Source organism: Helicoverpa zea, chromosome 31 (assembly GCF_022581195.2).
Source record: "Helicoverpa zea isolate HzStark_Cry1AcR chromosome 31, ilHelZeax1.1, whole genome shotgun sequence".
NCBI classification, from domain to species: Eukaryota; Metazoa; Arthropoda; class Insecta; order Lepidoptera; family Noctuidae; genus Helicoverpa; species Helicoverpa zea.
In genome coordinates, this window is record NC_061482.1 from 7,275,451 (window position 1) to 7,295,057 (window position 19,607).

Here is a 19,607-nt window from a genome sequence, read left to right on the forward strand (position 1 = left end):
ATTTGTCAAGGTTGGCGCGCATTCGGCGAGTTGTCGGTTTTTTGGGCACACATCAAAGGAATCGTGGCCCAGCTTGGCGTGTTGTGTTTACACATTCGGCCAATGTTACACTTTTGTGTTGCGTGTAAAAATAAATATAGTAGTTAATATAGTAGTGTAGTATAATATAAATATATATAGTAGTGTAGTATAATATAAATATATATAGTAGTGTACAAATAAATAGCCGAAGCCTTTATTACTTCGACGTCCATCGCAAGTGGTTTGCCAGGCAGGAATGAGCCATGCGCCAATGTGTAAACACCATTTGATCGTGGCTTACATTTGTGCATCGCAAAGCTTGGCCCAACACAGGCCAACGTGTACTGGGGGCTTAACAGCGCCAAAATGGCGATTATCAAACGGGCACAAAAGCACGTTGACAACAGTCTGTCCAGTGATAAATATAGAGGTCAGTGGGCAAGAAGCTACAAGGCACTTAAGTAGGACCAGAGATAACATGCCTTAGTGGTTTTATTACAAAATATCGATGTTTCTTACGACTTCTAGTTTTTAAACAAGAGATTTTGAAAACAATTTGTCCAGATGTCTGACTTTCTTGAACCAAGCTACGTAAAGGACTTTTTTTTAACGGACGAGGTTTTTTAACCTTTGCATTTTGGCAAAGGCTCAGTCATCATGCAATGGGTGCAATGTCTTCTATCATTGTCTTGGGAACTATAATTTTTTGGAGACCCACATGCCCACACGGCTGAACATTCTTGATTGACATCTTCGAGGAACTTTATTTTCTTTGGTAATTTTCTGACAGCTTTATTGTTTTATCTGTGAACTGGATGGAATTGACAGATGAGAGACACGACACGATATGAAAGGTCGATGGGTCAGTAAAAATGTATTTTTACAGTAGATTTTAGTTGTCCGTCATGGTTTTTGCTCTTTACCATTAAACGCTAAATGCTATGGTTTTGTTTGTATGCATGTAAGTCAATTTTGTTCACATAATTATAGATAATAAGGTTAAAATATGTTGCCATTGTTGCAATGTTTTGTCGCATTTCCAACCATTTGTTTTGTGTTGTATTTGACAAAATATAGTTATATAATAGATTATTGCGCTGTTGGGTATTACGTTTTTTAATGACAAATTTAATTGTATATAATATTGAATAAACTACGCTTTATAACGGGTGTGTCAACGTTTGTTTTTTCAAGCTTAGAAACTGTTATCTTACCCACCAAATAGATCGGTTAAAACCAGTATGCTTGCTGTAAGTGGTTCTAATTACATTACCACAAATAACAAAATTTTGCAATGTGTTGGTTGATTATTACGTTATTTAATTTTTGCGCTAAATCTTGTTTTCTTATCTCCCAAACTAATAGATTACTTCCTATTAGATCTTATAAGAATCTCATAGCAACAAGGCCTAGGCAACAGCTTAAAGCAAAAAAAAATGTTAGAAACTTAAAGATACATTTCCCTTGTGAGTTCTTTACTATGAGTACATTTTAAAGGTACTTTGCCAAGGTTTGTGACAGCCCATACGAATGACGCGCGCTTTCTTCCTCGCCTGCTAAAATATGGGAATTTATGACGTGTGAAGTATGACTGACGTCTGTTGCATACCTAGGAGATGGCACCATAATTGACTGGCTTGAAAATTATATTAGTTTATATCCAGAGGGAGATTTTTCTTGCACCTGGATGAAAGTAGCCAATCTATGCATCATGTCTCCATGCAAAATTTTGTCTCAATCAGTTCTGCTGTTTCCCTGAGAAAGTGTAGCAAAGAAACTTAGTATCTTTTTCATTTAAAATATTATTTAAAATATTTCATTTAAAGCAAGATCATTCTTATTTTGAGCCAAGCATTTGCCAAGGTTTTATATAAATCACTTTTACAGTCCAAAGAGTCACCATAAATGAGAAGAGTCTATTTACAATATTAAAAACTTGCAGTATGCAAATTACAGTCATTAAAGCATGTGCACAGTCTGCGGGCTGTCTCAAATTAACATTCATTTTAAAAGCTATTTAATGATTCATCAACAACCTTGTTGCATTTGTTCTCACTAGTAATCAATATTTTACCAATTTTTTCAATTAATATGTAAAACATATTATAATTATGTTGTTAGATTTTTGCCTTAGCCTCAGAAAAAGTGATAAACTTTCAGGCTGGCTTTTATTAGTCCTTATTCTAATATAATAAAAAGGATTTTTTTTGTTTGCACCTTAAATGCTCCAAAACTACTAAACTGATACAAAAAATATTGTTATTGTTGGGACTGTTGGTATGGACAGTACTACCTACAGGATGCCAGTAAAACCCCGGGAAAACTGCTAGTTGATAATATATTAAAGTTACTTTGTAGTAATCTATTCAAAATAAATGTGGTTATTACCCCAGGATAGAAAAACATAACATTAAAACAGAAATTAGTTTGCTTTCTAATTTGTTTCAAGCAATGCTCATTCAATACATATTTTGCATGTCATCTACCGATACTTTCATACAAGGAGTTGCTGTTACTGTCGAATGTTTTAGCATTATGTCAGCTAGCTGGGGAAACTCTACACCTAAGAATATTTAAAGATGTAATGATTTTGTTTCAGGATGCAAAACTAACAACAGAGCAAATTCCATGTCAGCAATAATTAAAAATTTTAAGTTTAACAGAGGTGTACCAAGGATATTAGTAATGCATGTACAAAGCACTCTTATCGAACTTAATGTAGCTAGGCTAGTTTGAAAATTCAAATATGATTCATATAAATGTAATAAATTTTCATAGAAAGCTATGCTGAAATTGACAAATAGTTTTTACAGATATTTAGCGTTTACATGTGAGAAGGTTAACAAGGCACATGTGAGACGTTTCTCGCATTTGAATTGTAAACGGAAGACATGTGGTACGGAGTGCGTGGATATAAAACTGACAGCACAGTTCCACTCGAGCCTACAACTGCGACAACACGGCCACGGGAAGAAACGAGTGAAGATCAAGATACCGCCTTTGAATTCCAATGAGTGTAATAAGAGACATAAGCCAATGAGTGATCCATTGCAACCTTCCATTAATCATGCTAGTTATGGAGGAACATTTGATGTGTAAGTTATTTCTTATTTGTTTTAGCTAACATAGTTTATAAGACTATTCTATATAAATGTATCACACCTCAAAAAATAAATAAGTAACTTAGTTTACTTGTAATTTGTGCAGTTCATCAGAAAGTACTGAGGAGTGGCATCGGCAGATGGACGCAGCAGCGACCTCGGCTGAAGGCAGGAGGCCTCCGCTCAACATACCACCGGACTTTCGAGCGTGGGAAACAGTAGGCAACAGTTGGGAATGCAGACAGGGTACGTAATATTTCTAGTACGCTTGGCGCAAATAAAACTTTTTGGAGGAAAATAAAAGCTATCTGTAATAAAAGCTTTCTCTAGTTTTTTTGTTGTATCTTAATATTATTTAAAAAACAGTAATATTGTTAAACTGGATATTTTTCGACAGCATATAGGTAAATTATATAGTGTGTATGCCTTACTTAATATCTATGTATTCACAACTAAATATGCTTTTTCCCAAGAGGTCATTGCCCCTGTATAGGCACAGTAAATAGGTGAATAGGTTGTAGATGTGCTATAGTCTCGGTTAAATATTTTATGAAGGTGCTTGTTTCCGCAGGTCCATCAGTGAAGTTCAAAGTGTTATCTTACAACGTGCTCGCCCAGTACCTACTAGAGTGCCACCCGTACTTATATACCGACTGCTCGCCGCGCGATCTGAAGTGGAAGGCCAGGGCTGCGCGTCTCTACGATGAAATCACCAAATTGGCACCTGATGTAATATGTTTTGCAATTGTTATTTATTTGACTGAATTCTATGATTTCCAACGAAAAATCTAACTTTAATACTTTCGTGTTTCAGATATTATGCTTCCAAGAAGTACAAGCGTCTCACGTAGAAAGTTTCTACTCGCAGTTCGAGCGGATAGGATACTTCGGCGTGTTCAAACAAAAGACGGGGCACAGGCAGGACGGGTGCGCCATCTACTTCAAACAGTCCAAGTTTGAACTCAAGGATCATCTTAGTGTAAGTTGTTATAAATGTCACCAAACATAGTTACTATCTGTTTACTATATTTTATAACATCGTGGTTGTGAAAACCGTTGCATCCTACGTCGTATATCGACTGTGTGTGAGTGAGGGATGGACGGTAAATACGAAGTACTCTCTTATTATTATGGCAGCTGCTGCTCGCGATCGTGTGGACCGTTTTTAACATTCATTCTTCTATCCGGGAAGGAGAGAAAAATCTTATCCATATACGTAAATGCGTATTTCACAGATTAATCATTATAAGTAGTATACCTATAGTAATCCTTAGGCATAGGATAGGGTGAGCCTAGGCCATACCTATAATTGAGCTAATTGGAACCCGTCGTTAACAAGAACTAATGTTAGTGAATAGAAATAGTAATAAATGAATACTAATGATAAAATACAGACATAGCAAACAATCGATGTGCCTGTATTCTATCGCTTATCCTATTATTATCGTGTGGAGTCATAGTTCACGAGGAAGTCTGCCCCATTGTGTGTTTTCCTCAAACTCTCGGCAGCTTCAAATTCAATCATGACCTTCAGAATTGACACTCTGATGTGTCCTTGCCACTAAATACTGTCTATAGAATAAATAAATGTCAAGTAACAAAATAATAGAGGAAAAGTCGTCGTGTCCCAGTAAGCGCTTGGTCGGCTGGCCTATTTATCTATACTAGCATAAAAGAGAGCAAAAAATGGTGTTCCCCAGGGTTCCGACTTTAGTAATCATTAACATATCAAACCCGGGTACGGGCAGTAGATCCTACGGGATGCGAGTGAAACTGCTTTAAAACCACTGGTACTTAATAAACCAAGTCAATGTTGCTGATACCAAATAAACACTTAACTAAATGAATAAATTGGTCAAAAGTCGGCTTTCTTTTTATATTAGGGCTATTGTCAAGATGTCGACTGCAATATCCATACGAATATGTACTTATAGAGCGATATAAAGACACTAACGTTGAAACTACTTACCTACTTACATGCTCATGCTCGAGAATTATGAATTTAAATATGAATGTAATCGCTGTCTGCTAATGAAATATTGCGTAGGTACTACTGTTGTATGTTTTGCTATGCGTATTGTTTTTTTTTTTTGGAACCTGCAATGCTATTTATACACATTTTTGTTCTTGTGTCTAAAATGCCACTTAAAAGCAATAAAAATAAGCGAGATGCGAACTATATCAACTTTTTTTTGTACATTTGTGCGCTGAATGACGATATGAGTATAATAAAATGCATATTATTTTCGCTGTGGCATAAAGGACTTCTCGAGAAGTGGTGCACTTGAAATGAACAAGAAGTTTTACACATTACTTGTGGCTATTTTTGCGAATTACGTTAAGTATATTTGCGATTGTTGAGAACCATCAATACAAATAAATAGTCTGTGCCCGCGGCTTTGCTGACGTTTTTTGTTTTCCTGCACAAAATAAAGAATTAAAGAAAGAAAAAAAGGATGTTTAATCCCTAATCTACATTCCGAATGTATAAAACTATTGTACACATTATACTTGCGAAAAATGCGATTTGGATTGAGCTATTGAGATCAAATTAATGACATAGTTCTGAATACTTTCGATAGCGTAAACTTAAACTGAGAAGGGATTATTTTGCTGTCACTGTAGTCCTGTAACTTACCCATTTAATTAAAATTGTGTTTGTAAACGGCTCTTGTCTGAGTTCACGCTTGTCTCTCCTGCACATAATGGTAAAATGATATCAAAGCAATTACTAACAAGACTATATCCTTTTTGCAGGTGGAGTTCTACCAACCAGAGCTCCCGATCTTGAACCGGGATAACATTGGAATAATAGTGAAGTTGCTGCCTCTTGAGCTCCCAGGTTCGCCCGTCGTCGTTGCCACCACACATCTGCTGTACAACCCTAAGAGGACAGATGTCAGACTGGCACAGATGCAGGTCTTCCTGGCTGAGATCGACCGTTTCGCTTACTATGATAACGGGAGAGAGTAAGTCAAAATATTTTAATTATAGACGTATATTACGCAACGGAACAAAATAAGACTTTTTTTTTGTTGCATGTAATTTTATGACTGTTGATTAGTTCTAATTTGAGGTCGCTGATTTCAAATCTACCCACATTTTTTTTCTAACAGCTTTAGTTTTTGAGATACAGGTATTGGCTATATTTTCGAACTTAAATTTCATAAAACGGAGCATTTTATTAAAAAAGTATATAATTTTTACTATTTCTAAGTTGCGAAATGACTGTAAAAATGATACAAACTATTTCTGTAATATTTGTGGTGAATATACACCCAAAATTGTACAATATTAGTCGTAATATTTCATGCAACAAAAATCATGTTCCCTTGTGTTAGGTATTTATTAGCTGACCCAGCAACCTTGTACTGGTTAAACTTTCCCTTTACCTGTATAAAAATTTTAAAATCAATAAAAGCCAAATCGGTTCAGCCATTCTCGAGTTTTAGTCAGACTAACGAACAGCAATTAATTTGTATATATATTACAGCCAAAGTGATTAAATATATATTATACATAATGACTGGTCATTGTATATAATACCCAAATTGACTAGACAGTGTGATAGATTAATCACTTTATCTGGATCTAATTCATAATAGCTGGTCAAAGTTAGCCAAAGTAATAAATATGATATAATCGCCTGACTACTTACTAATTCTTAGAAACGGCTCAAGTTATTATCGACTCTTTTTATGATAAATCATCAAATGATTCCTCCCACTGTGGGAGAGCAGCGTGAGGGACTCAGAAAGCGTGAGCGTGAGAGTGCAGCGTGAGGTCAGACTGTTAGTGGCATAAACCCACGCGTTGAACAACGCGCACCGCCGAGACGGGTCCGTGTCTCCCAGGAGACGGAAGGCCGATAAGGCACCCGAACTTATCGCACAGGCCCACATCTACGGTGGCTGGGAGTCGTCTCTCGACCACACAGAAGGAGACGATGGCATCCCAGTACCTCTCGCCCCGGACCTTGGCTTGAACCAGGGCCGGGCGCGAGAGGTCGCCGCTGCCGACTGCCCCGACGAGGGACGGCGGTGCCCTTCCCGAGCAGGGCACACTCCGGGCCGTCGGTACAGTGGCCCGAGCCATATTTCAAAGAGAGGACTTTTCGCTACTATTATGGGGTGCACTGTGCTAACTAGCCTTTTTCCAATTATATTAAGGTCAGCTACCAGGCACTTTAGTTAGTTAACATGAAATAATAATCTTTACCTACTTGTTTTATTACATTATCTAAGTCTATGGAGATATTATATAAAATTGCTAGTTAATGTGATTAATTCTGTGTCAATTATCACTTTATCCAAATTGTATTATTGTAATATGTATAATATGCGGACTTATTACTTTGGCTGTAACATATATAAAAAGATTATGTAAACCAATTTAAAGTTACAAAAAAACATAAACTATTCGAAAGTTTAGGTGACAAAATAGATAGAGATCGCTTTTAGCGATAAGACCGCCCGCCCGTCTTACCTCTTACAGACAACCTTCGGATGGATTGAGAGAAAAAGGAAATAACCATATAGCAGGTAGTCTATAATTGATAATAAAGAAAGACATAGTTCACGAAGTCTTACTAGACAGTCATAGAAATGAGGCTTTTATTTTGTATTGTTCTCTGTTTCAGATCAGGACATCATCCTATTATAATGACGGGAGACTTGAATTCAACGCCAGACAGCGCTGTTATAAAACTGTTAGATAGAGGACATGTTAGGTATGTTTCGAGCTCGTTATATTTTCTTTCTAATCTAACATTAAAGATATTGGTCACATATTTTTTAGTAACATTGCCATTACTTGTATCAGTCAAGTTTTCAAGTTAAACTTTGACTGACATAAAAATGATATTTAATTTTAAGCATCAAAGAGCGGTAATCCCATGCAACAATCCCACTTTAATGAAATTCACATTGTTTAACAGCGCAAGTCCTTACCGAGATAATTCTGACTGGAGACGCATAGGAGTGACGGACAACTGCCAACACCTCTCTGTGATCCTGAACAGACAGCAGGGGATAGACACTAAATTCAGCAATATTAAGGCAAGTTTATCAGTGCCCTCAATGGCGATGTTAAGCTATAATCATGATATCTATAGTTAAATCATAAGAAGTCGTGGTGGCCGAATGGGTAAAGAACCAACCTCTCGAGTATGTGGGTATGGGTTCGATTCCAGGTCAGGCAATTACCAATGCAACTTTTCTAAGTTTGTATGTACTTTCTAAGTATATCTTGGACACCAATGGTTGATAAAAAGGTGAAGGGAAAGGAAACCTGGACAAGCGTGGTGAATGCTCAGTCCTTCTCCGTGTGAGAGGAGGCCTGTGCCCAGTAGTGGGACGATAAGAAGGCTGTAACAGTAACAGTTAAATCATGACACTACCTTCAGCCCTAAAATACTCAAAGCTAATGTTCAAAGTTTTTAATAGGCAACACGGGCTTTCCCTCAAAACACCAGCTTTTAATGACTAAGCATGTTTTATGGTCCATCTTTTACTAGAATGAGTGTCTAACTATATAGGCACATTGATTTGACATTAGTCAGTAAAAAAAAGGTCTTTTGTATCTATATCTATTGCGGTACGCTTCAAATATACAACTCTAATGGCCAGTTTCACCGGCGCCTCTGCTAGATTGTAGTTTTGATTCACAGGTCTCTATCTGGCAGAAATTACTTATATTTAACCAGCCCTTATCTGGCATACAGCATTAATTATCAGATAACGACACTTTGTAGGCAGCCAGTGAAACCGGGCCTATAAAATTATAATAGTTATGAATAATTTTACAGATATACAACTCGGAGTATAGTATGGAGGAGGCGGAGTCGTGCGGGTACTCCGCCCTCACGGAACAGTTCAGTTCGATGTTTAACAGCAGCGTGATCGGACACTCGCTCAACTTGGGCTCAGTTTACAGCTCCTTCAAAAGTGATGGACAGTGCGTTGCCACCACCTTCCAAGACTACTGGGTTACCGTCGACTATATTTATTTTAGGTAAGTTATAAAACGGCGTATGTATGTTCCTTTGAAACCATAGCAAAGTTACAAAATTTGTATTGACGTGTTACACAGAAGGATATCGTCATGATATTTATTTATTTTATTTTATTACATAGGAACAGCAAACAGCCAGAATACACAATATACAGCAGAAATAAAAACATGCATAATTAAAATTAACAATATTCTAGCCCACAACACTGTTCACAAATAAACAAAAGTATAAAAAACATGAAAATACGCTAGGATTTTAGCACCACAAACTTCATAGCTTTTAGCGAAGTCGACATTTCAGGGGCATCTTCACAAGTTTTCACCATTCGCGTGCGCCTAGAGTCACACGCGTTATTATACGACGATATCATTAATATAATATTTCATTTCATTTCAGTTGTTGCAGTGCATTGAAGGTGGTGGAACGCCTGCGGTTACCTACCGAGACCGAGTGCGAAGTGCTCGGCCGCCTGCCCAACGAGGTGTATGGCTCCGACCACCTGGCCCTGGCTGCCGTCTTCGAACTCAAGCCGTACAAGTCCACTCTATAACTTACACAAAACAACTCCGGACTAGAATATTCTACGATTATTGATAAGCATCGATTGTATTCGCGACTCGCAACTCGGCGAAAATTAATCGAGTAACACTACGATGCAATAGAAAGTACATATAGTTTTTGTAAGATGTCTTGACCAGAGAAGGAGACAATTCTTTTTGTTTGGGAAATAGGCCCTTAGCATATTGATTTTCTCTGGTGGCAGAAACTACAAACGGCATGCGTAAAGGCAAACGTTTATTCGGTTTTTACGGTATTCATTCTTATTATTAGCACAAATAATGCATTTTTGAATATAGAAAAAAAGTGGATCATTATTGTTCTCCCCACCAAAATTCGATGATTGCTGTGCGACACTGCTTAAACCATGGCTGAAATTCGGCTTTCCACGCCACGGATAAAATGTCCTTGTTATCATGCTTACATTAAAATGATTGCTTTTGAAATACCAAAAATGATCAATAAAAGTTTGGTTTTTTGGTTCGCATAAAGAATTGTCTCCTTTTGAATTTATTTAGTCTCGCTGTTTTACTGCGGATGCGAATACGTACTCGTCCTGTTAGTGTATTTGTCGATTGTCGTACTGTGCTGCGTACCTCTGACTAACAATAACATTTGACATCGCTTAAGTAGTGTCTTGGATTTGTTAATGACTTATTTATTATATCTTCTCTTAAACGAAATAATCTCTCCCGAGCTGGTTGAAATAATTATTTATATCTGTATTAAAACTAATATGTATGTAGTAATTTAAGAATACCATGTGGTCACGCCCCTTGCCCGATTGATTACTGGTAAGACGTATTTTCAATTGACATCCGATTAATTATCACAGACAAGTTTGCACATGCCGAGTGATGTCATGACTTTTATCATAATTAGGACCCAGTTGGTCATATCTCACTGTCTGGTTAGAAAGTTGATTGATTCTGGACATGTTTAATAGTAAATTAGACATAGACTAGGTACATAATTGTCATAATTTAGAGCCCTCTTCAGCTCTTAAGCCCAACGTCAACCAAAGCAGAGCGGAACGGAAAAAATCTGAATTTCGGTATTCAAACATGTCATCTCTGCTCACTTAGACATCACAAATTATCCTTGAGCGGAGATATTATATTCTTTAAAAGCTTTTCCGCTCCGCTTTGTCACCTTTACGTGATATGGTCTTTATTAATTTGCTAACTTTATCTAGATTCGTTTAAAAATGTTAGTATTCATAACAACCTTAGGTTCAGAAAAATACGAAACTTTGTCGTGAACAAGTCATAGTAAAAAACTAATTTATTCTGACAACGGTTCATTACCAGTTCATCTGTCCCGTGAATATGATTACACGTCGATTTTAAACTATTTGAACTATAACGCGGACGGGGATTGGATTAACTTAACGTAATTGTAATATATTGCATTGTTTTATTTTATAGATTTTTATGTGATGGAAAGAATAAATGAATATTTTTTTCTATATTCTCGGTTTTATTTAGTTTGATCGTTGATATGGCCATAGTTCCCCATTTTCAGCTACCTTTAAGAAAAGTGGTACGCTGGTAGTCTCTAGAGCTTCGGGATGTCGAGTCTGTGGTGAAACCGCTGGAATATGCGCATACTACACACATTTTATGGACATAGACATCTTTTCACTTTCCCATCAAAAATTTAAAGTAATGGCCATTGAACTCCTAGACAACTTATCTCACAATAAACAGTAGCGATTTTTCTTCTTCTTCTTTCTGTAAACTTAAGTAAAAGTACTGTATAGTCACGCTTCTGTTCTCTTTCTTTTTATACAATTTTGTTAATTCGTGGACATTGGTGTGGGTTATATGTTTACCATTTTTTTTTTAAGATAATTGTATTGTACTATTATAACATGTAACTGTTTTTTGTCCCCAATAAATAAATAAATAAATACGTAAAGCATACTTGATACGGTAGTGTGATCATAAATGTATGTCTAGAATTATTTGCTAAATAGATCAAAATAATTCGCTAGTTTGAAAACATCATTCAAGTTGCTTGTAAGCGTTGCGTTTAAAAAAGTATCATGTGTAGGTTTACATAGCTTACACGTTCTTGCATACTTACGAAAGCACATCAGCGCATAATCCGCTAGACAGAAGTTACAACGCATATAGAGCGCTTCATTTTGATCAGTCCGGAAGTTCCAGAGATTAGCGAATCTAAACGAAATAAGTTCAGCTTTTTAACACGCTAATATAGATTCAGGAAAATTAATGAACATGATAACCAATTTCAGCTGCTCACTCATGAAAATGTAACGCACACAATAGTAGGTATTTAAAGCTAGAATATTCATGGTTTTTACCTAAATAAGTAAACAAACTTATCTATATCAACATCTTGCAGAGTTGATAATAGTCCCCAGGCCTTCGATTTTTTTTTTTGACACATACTTAGACTTTGTGAGTGCCTTGCTGCGTATGGAGTGTCACTATGAAACTACGGACAAGTTGACCACAATTAAATATTGAAAGTAACTTTATTAAGTAGGTAAACATATTTCAAACAATAAAAACTGTATGTACGAAGAGGAACAGTGACGTCATATCGACATTTTCCGGATGATGGATTCGCCAGATCTTTTGAAAGTAGATGAGCACTTGAACCCCACGGCCCGAGCGTTCAACCTTAAACATGGTTACCACCAGGGTACTATATTTGCGCCGTTTGAGGTTCTCTGCAGCCGCAGCAGCGGAACCAGCACATCGCACCGAGCCTGGAAGGTGGGTTAGTGTGGGTCCCGTAGTAAAGACCTACCCATCTTTCACGGGAATAATGACATACCGTCTGGCCTCTTGCCATCGTCTGGCTACCACCACTGTGTTTTAATACGGCTGGAATGCCGACGGCAACAAGAGGGCAATGAATTATTTGATGCCGTGCAAAGCAGCCTGCGCTGTGGTGACAAGCCGTGGTGTCCAAGGCTGCTGACAGTTTCGAAGGCTCACAGCTTCTGCTGTATTTAGGCCGGTTTTACAGTCACACTGACCATCGGCGCTGACAGCTATGCGCGTAGTTTGTCTGAACATCGTCTGCGCTGACAGCTGCGCGTCAAAACGCTTCGTAGAGTTTCATATAGGTACTTTTGGCCGTCGGCGTTGATGGTCAGCGCATGGTCAGCGTTATTGTAAAATCAGCCTTAGACACCATGCAGGTAGTGTACCAGATGCTGATTTGAGTGCTGATGTTCCTAAGCACTAAACTAAACAGTTGTGGTTCGCTTGTAGAAAATGGAGAAAGTCATGTCCCATTACGATGTGTCGTTGCTGGTTGACCTGATAGAGAGAAACCCTATAATTAGAAGCAAAGAAACTAACGCCACCACGAACCGAACTAAAGACGATGCTTGGACATCTTTGGCGCACGAATTCAATGCCAGATCTAAGTCAGTAACTTTGATCAAAGAACAGTTGAAATTAAAATGGGACGATTTAAAAAAAAGGGCTGGTAAAAGATCACCTCGAATACAGTTGAATAATTTAAAGGTACATAATAGTAGTTTTGATGATTTAATGGTTACCTACAAAATTAGCAATGAAACCCTACCAATATCTCTATTATAAAAGTAAAAGTACGGATGTTTGTTTCTATTTCATGTAAAAACTGCTGATTTTATTAAGAAACTAGTAATATCTTCTATAGTTATCTATATGTAAATAAAAGGAAATCGTGTACAGTGGGTTGCCAAATTATTAGGGACAGTTACAAATACACGGTATTGGTAAAGTATTTGGTTTAAATTAATTATAAAAACACACTTTTTGACATAGTAAAAGCTTTAATATGATAACACAACTATTTAAGAATGATGTAAAAAATATTTAAGAATAAAATAACAAAAATAAAAAATTATAAATAAATAAATGTACATGCAGAAAAAATAGTTAATATTTTGTGACGTTGCCTTTCGCCTCAATGACTGCTGCTATACGCCTGGGCATACTTTCTATGCAGTTTTTTGCACTTTGTTTTATTTTTGGGTTATGGTGCCACACATTAATAAGCTTTTCGATCAGTCTAACCTTGGTGGTTATGTTCTCCTTGGCTATTTCAGCCTTGGTGATCTCCCATAGATTTTCTATGGGGTTCATGTCAGGTGAATTTCCAGGCCAAGGCAGTACTGGGATGTTGTGGTCGGCCAGGAACTTGGTTATGCTCCTGGCTTTATGGCATGGTGCTGAATCGTGCATAAACATGAATTCTTCAGCGTCTGGAAACCATTCTTCAAGTGTGGGCAACAGGCGAGTTTGTAAAACTTGCTTGTACTGGTCTTGTTTCATGGTTCCCTGGACGATGTAGAGGCGCCCAACCCCTTTGGCACTTATGACAGACCACACCATTACCTTAACTGGGTGTTTAACCCTCTCAACAATGCAGTCAGGGTGGTATTTTTCACCTGGGCGTCGTCGCACAAAACTGCTCTTGTCGGCTAAAACCTCAAAGGATGACTCATCAGAGAAACACACCTGAAAAAAATTTAAAGTTGTTTATATTTTTTATTTATGCGTTCTTAATTTAGTCAACTATAAATATGGACACTATCTGACCTTACTCCAGTCCTCGATTGTCTTATGCCGGTGCTCACGAGCCCAGGCTAGACGTTTCTTTTTCATGGCCTCTGTCAGCCTGGGTTTCTTAGCAGGACGATGTCCTGTCAGGCCTTCCTCTGCTAACCTACGCTGCACGGTTCTCTTGGATATCATTATTCCAGACTCCTGAACCATCTGGGTTAACAATCCAGCACTTTTTTTCCTGTTATCTAAACAGATATCGCGTATTTTCCGGTCAGTACGCGGAGTTGTGATGCGTTTTCGTCCGCAATGACCTTTTCTTTGAGGTGCTATTGGCTGATCCAGGTCCAAAGAAATTTTTATTTAGTTGACTGCTGACTTAGAAACACCAGCAATATCTGCTATCTGTCTTTGAGAGTGCTTGGTGTGTTTCAGAAGCGTTTTAATTTCGCTTTTCTTTTTCGGAGTCAAATCACAACCTCTTCCCATGCTGAAAGCCAAAAAAAATATGAAAAAATAAAAATATTGCAATATGTGCACGTGAAATAAAATTTCATGAATATTAAATAGTAATACTTACATTTAAAATAATTTTCAGGCACTAATATTGAAATAATTTTTGTCTAAAATTTTAAATTCGTCTTTCACTATCACACGTCTCCAGCAAACTGTAGCACTCACTTAACTTAAAAAAATTTAGAAAATAATCCAACCATCGAAATCTCAAAAACCACTTATAATATAAAGAGTAAAGAACAGGCAAACATAAATAAAACATTTCTGTAACACCTACACCACTCAAAACTGCAGTCAAGTGCATCCAACGTGAGAAATCGACAAAAAACTTAAGTGTCCCTAATAATTTGGCAACCCACTGTAAGTTACACTACTTATAACACAAGAACAGTTACAGTGTTTAAGCTGTAAATTAGAGGGGCAGTGGCTTAGGCCCGGGAGTAGGGCACAGGATAGTCTTTGTTATCAAACCGGCCAAGTGCGAGTCGGACTCGCGCACGAAGGGTTCCATACCAGAGCAAAAATTAGCAAAAAATCATGTTTGTTGTATGGGAGCCCCCCAAAATATTTATTTTATTCTAGTTTTCAGTATTTGTTGTTATAGCGGCAACAGAAATACAACATCTGTGAAAATTTCAACTCTCTAACTATCACGGTTTATGAGACAGACGGACAGATGGACAGAGGAGCGAAAACAATAGGGTCCCGTTTTGCCCTTTGGGTACGGAACCCTAAAAAATGGGGGCGCTAAAAAAATATTTATTTTCAAAGTGGGCAGTAGACAAAATAAGTTTGGGAACCACTGTTCTATAGGTAAATAAAAGGAAATCGTGTAAGTTACACTACTTATAACACAAGAACAGTTACAGTGTTTAAGCTGTAAATTAGAGGGGCAGTGGCTTAGACCCGGGAGTAGGGCACAGGATAGTCTTTGTTATCACCCAGCTACTGGAAGCGGTTATCTCGGGACGTTGGTGAAACAGCGGGCGGAAGTTATTCACTTATTCATGAGAATAACACATTAACAAAATGTTATCCATACAGGTGAAACCGCGGACGGAAACTATAGTTATTTATTTGTCACAACCATAGTGTAGACCTAATCTATCGTCGATCCTTACTAATAATATAAATTCGAAAGTGTGTTTGTTGGGCTTTAACGATGAAACGGGTGAACGGCTGACTGATCGAGATGAATTTTTATGATCTAGGCATAGGTTTGGAAGGAGACATGGAAGTAGTTCTCAAAGGGAGCAGGTGAAACGATATATACTGCTGATAGGACAATGTTTTCGTATTATATATTTTACAGATTGTTAAAACTTGTCTAGACTGCTGGTGGTGGTGGTGGTAAACCAGGCTTCAATACGTCTAATGAGCTCTTGGATAACGTGACCGGTCCATTGCGGCCTTCACGCACAAGATTTGTTGCCCCATTCGTGGGTGAAGGTAGCGCCGATAGACAGCTTATTGTGGGTGATTTGGGTGAAACTGGTAATGGCTTGGAAGACAACATTACCCCGGAAGAGACCTGTCATATTGCAAAAGACCATCAAGTAACTGAATCACCAATCAAAGGTATCGTTAATATTCCTGTATCTATAACGAGTTACTTAAACGATAGGCAGTCCGAACGCTTCTCCACTTATCAGGGGCCCGATTCTCCTAAATTAATAATGTCAAAATTGAATTAAATAGCAATAGCAGTTTCAACCATATCGGGCATTCTGCTACTAATATAAGACCAATCGTATTCCAACGACATTCGATTGGTTTGCGATTGGACCGCCATTTTGGTGATTTTGGTCTATTATACGGTAGTTTGCTCTACAATCATATTGCAATCGTTAATCATTTGTAGACAAAATGATTCATTATTAAATGACAGAAAAGGATAAAAACGTTTATTTCAAAGAAAAAATAGCTGAATGCCACAACGCTTCAATCGTAATTGAGTCGTGATTGGATCTCAGTAGAATGTGAATCGTATGTCGCTTAAGTAAAATTAGGAGAATCGGGCCCCAGAATAGTAAGTGTTCCGCGGCGCCTGTCTCTTATTGTTAAATAAAAAATAGTGAACAGTTTTTGTTTTTTAACAAAATTCGAGAGAATAGGAAGATTTAAGTGTAGCTAGCTGATCTGATGCCAGCGCCACCTACGCCCGCACCTACGGACCGCATCCTTTCAGGAGGTGATAGTATAGGTCAATACGGACAAATTTGACCATGGCATACACTGGACAAAAGTTGACCCGTTTCAAGATAATCGAATTTCAAGATCAGTCGTCTAGGTACACGTATAAATTTTCATTATTAGTCAAAAGTCTCGTTTTTGTGGATTTTTGTGTGTTTTTGGATAGAAGATGAATCACTTCATAATTACAAACCATAGAACTGTACAAATCACAGAGGAAATTATAGCGAACAGCAATTACTTTTTTAGTAGCTATTTTCTCAAAAATATTACTCTTCATTTTTTTGTGCAGAATACTTAAGAAACATCTACATTTATCTAGCTATCCAAAAAGGCACAAAATACACAAAAATCCGTAAAAACGAGACTTTTAACTAATAATAAAAATGTATACGTGTACCTAGACGACTCGTAAAGAAAAGGTCTTGAAATTCGATTATCTTGAAACGGGTTAAGTTTTGTCCAGTGTATGCCATGGTCAAATTTGTCCGTATTGACCTATACTATCACCTCATGAACGGATGCGGTCTACTTACCAGTAACCCTGTATAAATGTTGTAGTTATAGTTGTTGTAGTTCAAATCGTGTGCAGAAAAAAATGAGTACATAAAAAAGACAGATCACAACAAACTTATGTAGTTTTAATTACAAATCGACTAAAATTAACAGTGATTCACTATAACCGAGAATAATTCAAAAACGTAAACAACGGTTAATTCTACAACACAATTCAATACAATAAATTAATGGGAGAAATCAAGATAAGCAAAAAAAACAGTCTTAAAGCATCGGCGCCAACCAACTTTTTACTCGACGACCAAGAAGCAAATGAGACCGAAGGCTATTTTTGGTATGGCATCTCGCAGTTTAGCCTAGGAGGCGTGTACTGTTTAACCGGACTTTAGACCGAACGCAACTAAGTCCTCGCTTTTATAGGTGGTGGTGGTGATCGAAACTATCCACACAAAGTTTGGCTTATCCTGCTTCCTACTAATATCCTACTAATCCTACTTCCTACTACTATTATAAACTAGCTTCTGCTAGCGGTTTCACCCGCATCCCGTGGGAACTTCTTCCCGTACCGGGATAAAAAGTAGCCTATAGCCTTCCTCGATAAATGGACTATCTAACACTGAAAGAAATTTTCAAATCTGACCAGTAGTTCCTGAGATTAGCGAGTTCAAACAAACAAACAAACTCTTCAGCTTTATAATATATATTAGTATAGATGTGAAAGTTTTTGAGAATGTATGGATGTATGTTTGTTATTCTTTCACGCAAAAATGGCTGGACCGATTTGGTTGAAATTTGGTATGTAGATAGGTGAAACTCTGGATTAACACAAAGGCTACTTTTTACCAACACACCACGCGGGCGAAGCCGCGAGCGCAAGCTAGTATTATATAATTCTTAAAGTTTAAAAGTTTAAAAGTATTATATAATTATGATTAATCCCGAAAGATGAAATAAACCCGGAGCTAATTATTTACCTACCAATCTTTAATGGTCTTACTACAAAAACTTAAACATGTGTCTAAGACTTGTCTAAAAAAATTGTGGCTGCAAAATGGACCTTATTTCAACGTCATAATCGGACATTTTTTTAGACAAGTCTTAAACTGACGTTTAAAAGTTTTTGTGGTAAGATGGTTAATGTTTATATGACCCAACCGTTCCTTAACCTTATGACTGATTGATCCGCGCTGCTTTGACTTAGCCACAAGTTGTTCCAGGTGTAGTAATGAATAATGATAAAGGCGTCCACGGCCGATTTCGGCCACGGCGGCTGTTCTCATATAACGAGATCAGCCAGCACAGGACATATTATAGTGCACGAGCATTTGCGCAGACACAGGTGCACTCACTATTCCTTCACTCTCATAGCCCGATGGGACTGCAATCCGACACGACCGGAGAGAGATCAGGCGCAGGACCGACATTAACGTGCTCTCCGATGCACGGGTGACTCATTTACCAACTTCCAGGCTCCGGGCTGCTTTGTGAAAGTCTTTAAAAATCCACAAAGCGATACCCACATAAGGAAATGGGGAATACATAGAGCAAGTACCTTATGAAGTAGACAAACAAATTCGATTTGTGGGCATACCCGCAGTACCCACTATGATAGATCCACCACTGGTGGTTAAAACTGTAATCATTGAAGCTTGTACTAGTTATCAGTATATTGAGGAAATTTACTTTGACGTTCTTAAAGGAATATTTTTTTTTAATTTCAGGTGAAAAGCTAGCACGTGACGCTGTGGCAGATTAGCAGTTTTATTACGATAGAAAAATGGAAAAGCTCAATTTAGTAATAAAAATTCTTGAATTACGACTGTCCCAAAGAGAATAAACTGAAGATATTGATATAAAGCTTGTTTAAAAGGTAGGTACTTAATATATTAGCTAGTAGACAGATATGTGAATGTATTATTTTTACATTTTTGTAGAGCGTTACATTAAGCTATTAGGCTAGCAATAAACCAATAAAATTACTTGTTTATTATATAATTATTATATTATATAATTTTACGTTTTGTATTCCAATATAATTTTATGCAGTACCTAATTATCTCATAGGTAAACCCAGGGAAGAAGGAAAGATAGCGGAGATGTCGTAAGGGAGGTAGCTTAGGCGCCATCTTGTGGGGCAAGTAACGTACGGTAGGC

At 37.4% G+C, this 19,607-nt stretch overlaps 2 protein-coding genes across 6 annotated transcripts; both read left to right on the forward strand.

The window, feature by feature from the left end:
* Nucleotides 1-834: 834 nt before the first annotated feature.
* Nucleotides 835-11,161, forward strand: LOC124645024 (protein angel homolog 1-like). Of its 5 annotated transcripts, none has more exons than XM_047184763.1 (10): nucleotides 835-883; nucleotides 2,835-3,116; nucleotides 3,229-3,368; nucleotides 3,694-3,851; nucleotides 3,937-4,101; nucleotides 5,880-6,091; nucleotides 7,762-7,851; nucleotides 8,059-8,179; nucleotides 8,929-9,134; nucleotides 9,532-11,161. In XM_047184763.1, exons 2-10 carry the CDS (start codon nucleotides 3,058-3,060, stop codon nucleotides 9,683-9,685), a joined length of 1,305 nt encoding a protein of 434 aa, XP_047040719.1. In that variant the 5' UTR covers nucleotides 835-883; nucleotides 2,835-3,057; the 3' UTR covers nucleotides 9,686-11,161. The 5 variants fall into 5 exon arrangements, with proteins under 5 accessions (XP_047040719.1, XP_047040716.1, XP_047040714.1 ...); XM_047184760.1 differs by having other exon boundaries at nucleotides 841-883; nucleotides 2,621-3,116; XM_047184758.1 differs by having other exon boundaries at nucleotides 846-982; nucleotides 2,621-3,116.
* Nucleotides 11,162-12,351: 1,190 nt separating this feature from the next.
* Nucleotides 12,352-19,209, forward strand: LOC124645475. The gene is made up of 4 exons (XM_047185290.1): nucleotides 12,352-12,366; nucleotides 12,945-13,202; nucleotides 16,076-16,322; nucleotides 19,175-19,209. Exons 1-4 carry the CDS (start codon nucleotides 12,352-12,354, stop codon nucleotides 19,207-19,209), a joined length of 555 nt encoding a protein of 184 aa, XP_047041246.1.
* Nucleotides 19,210-19,607: the final 398 nt, after the last annotated feature.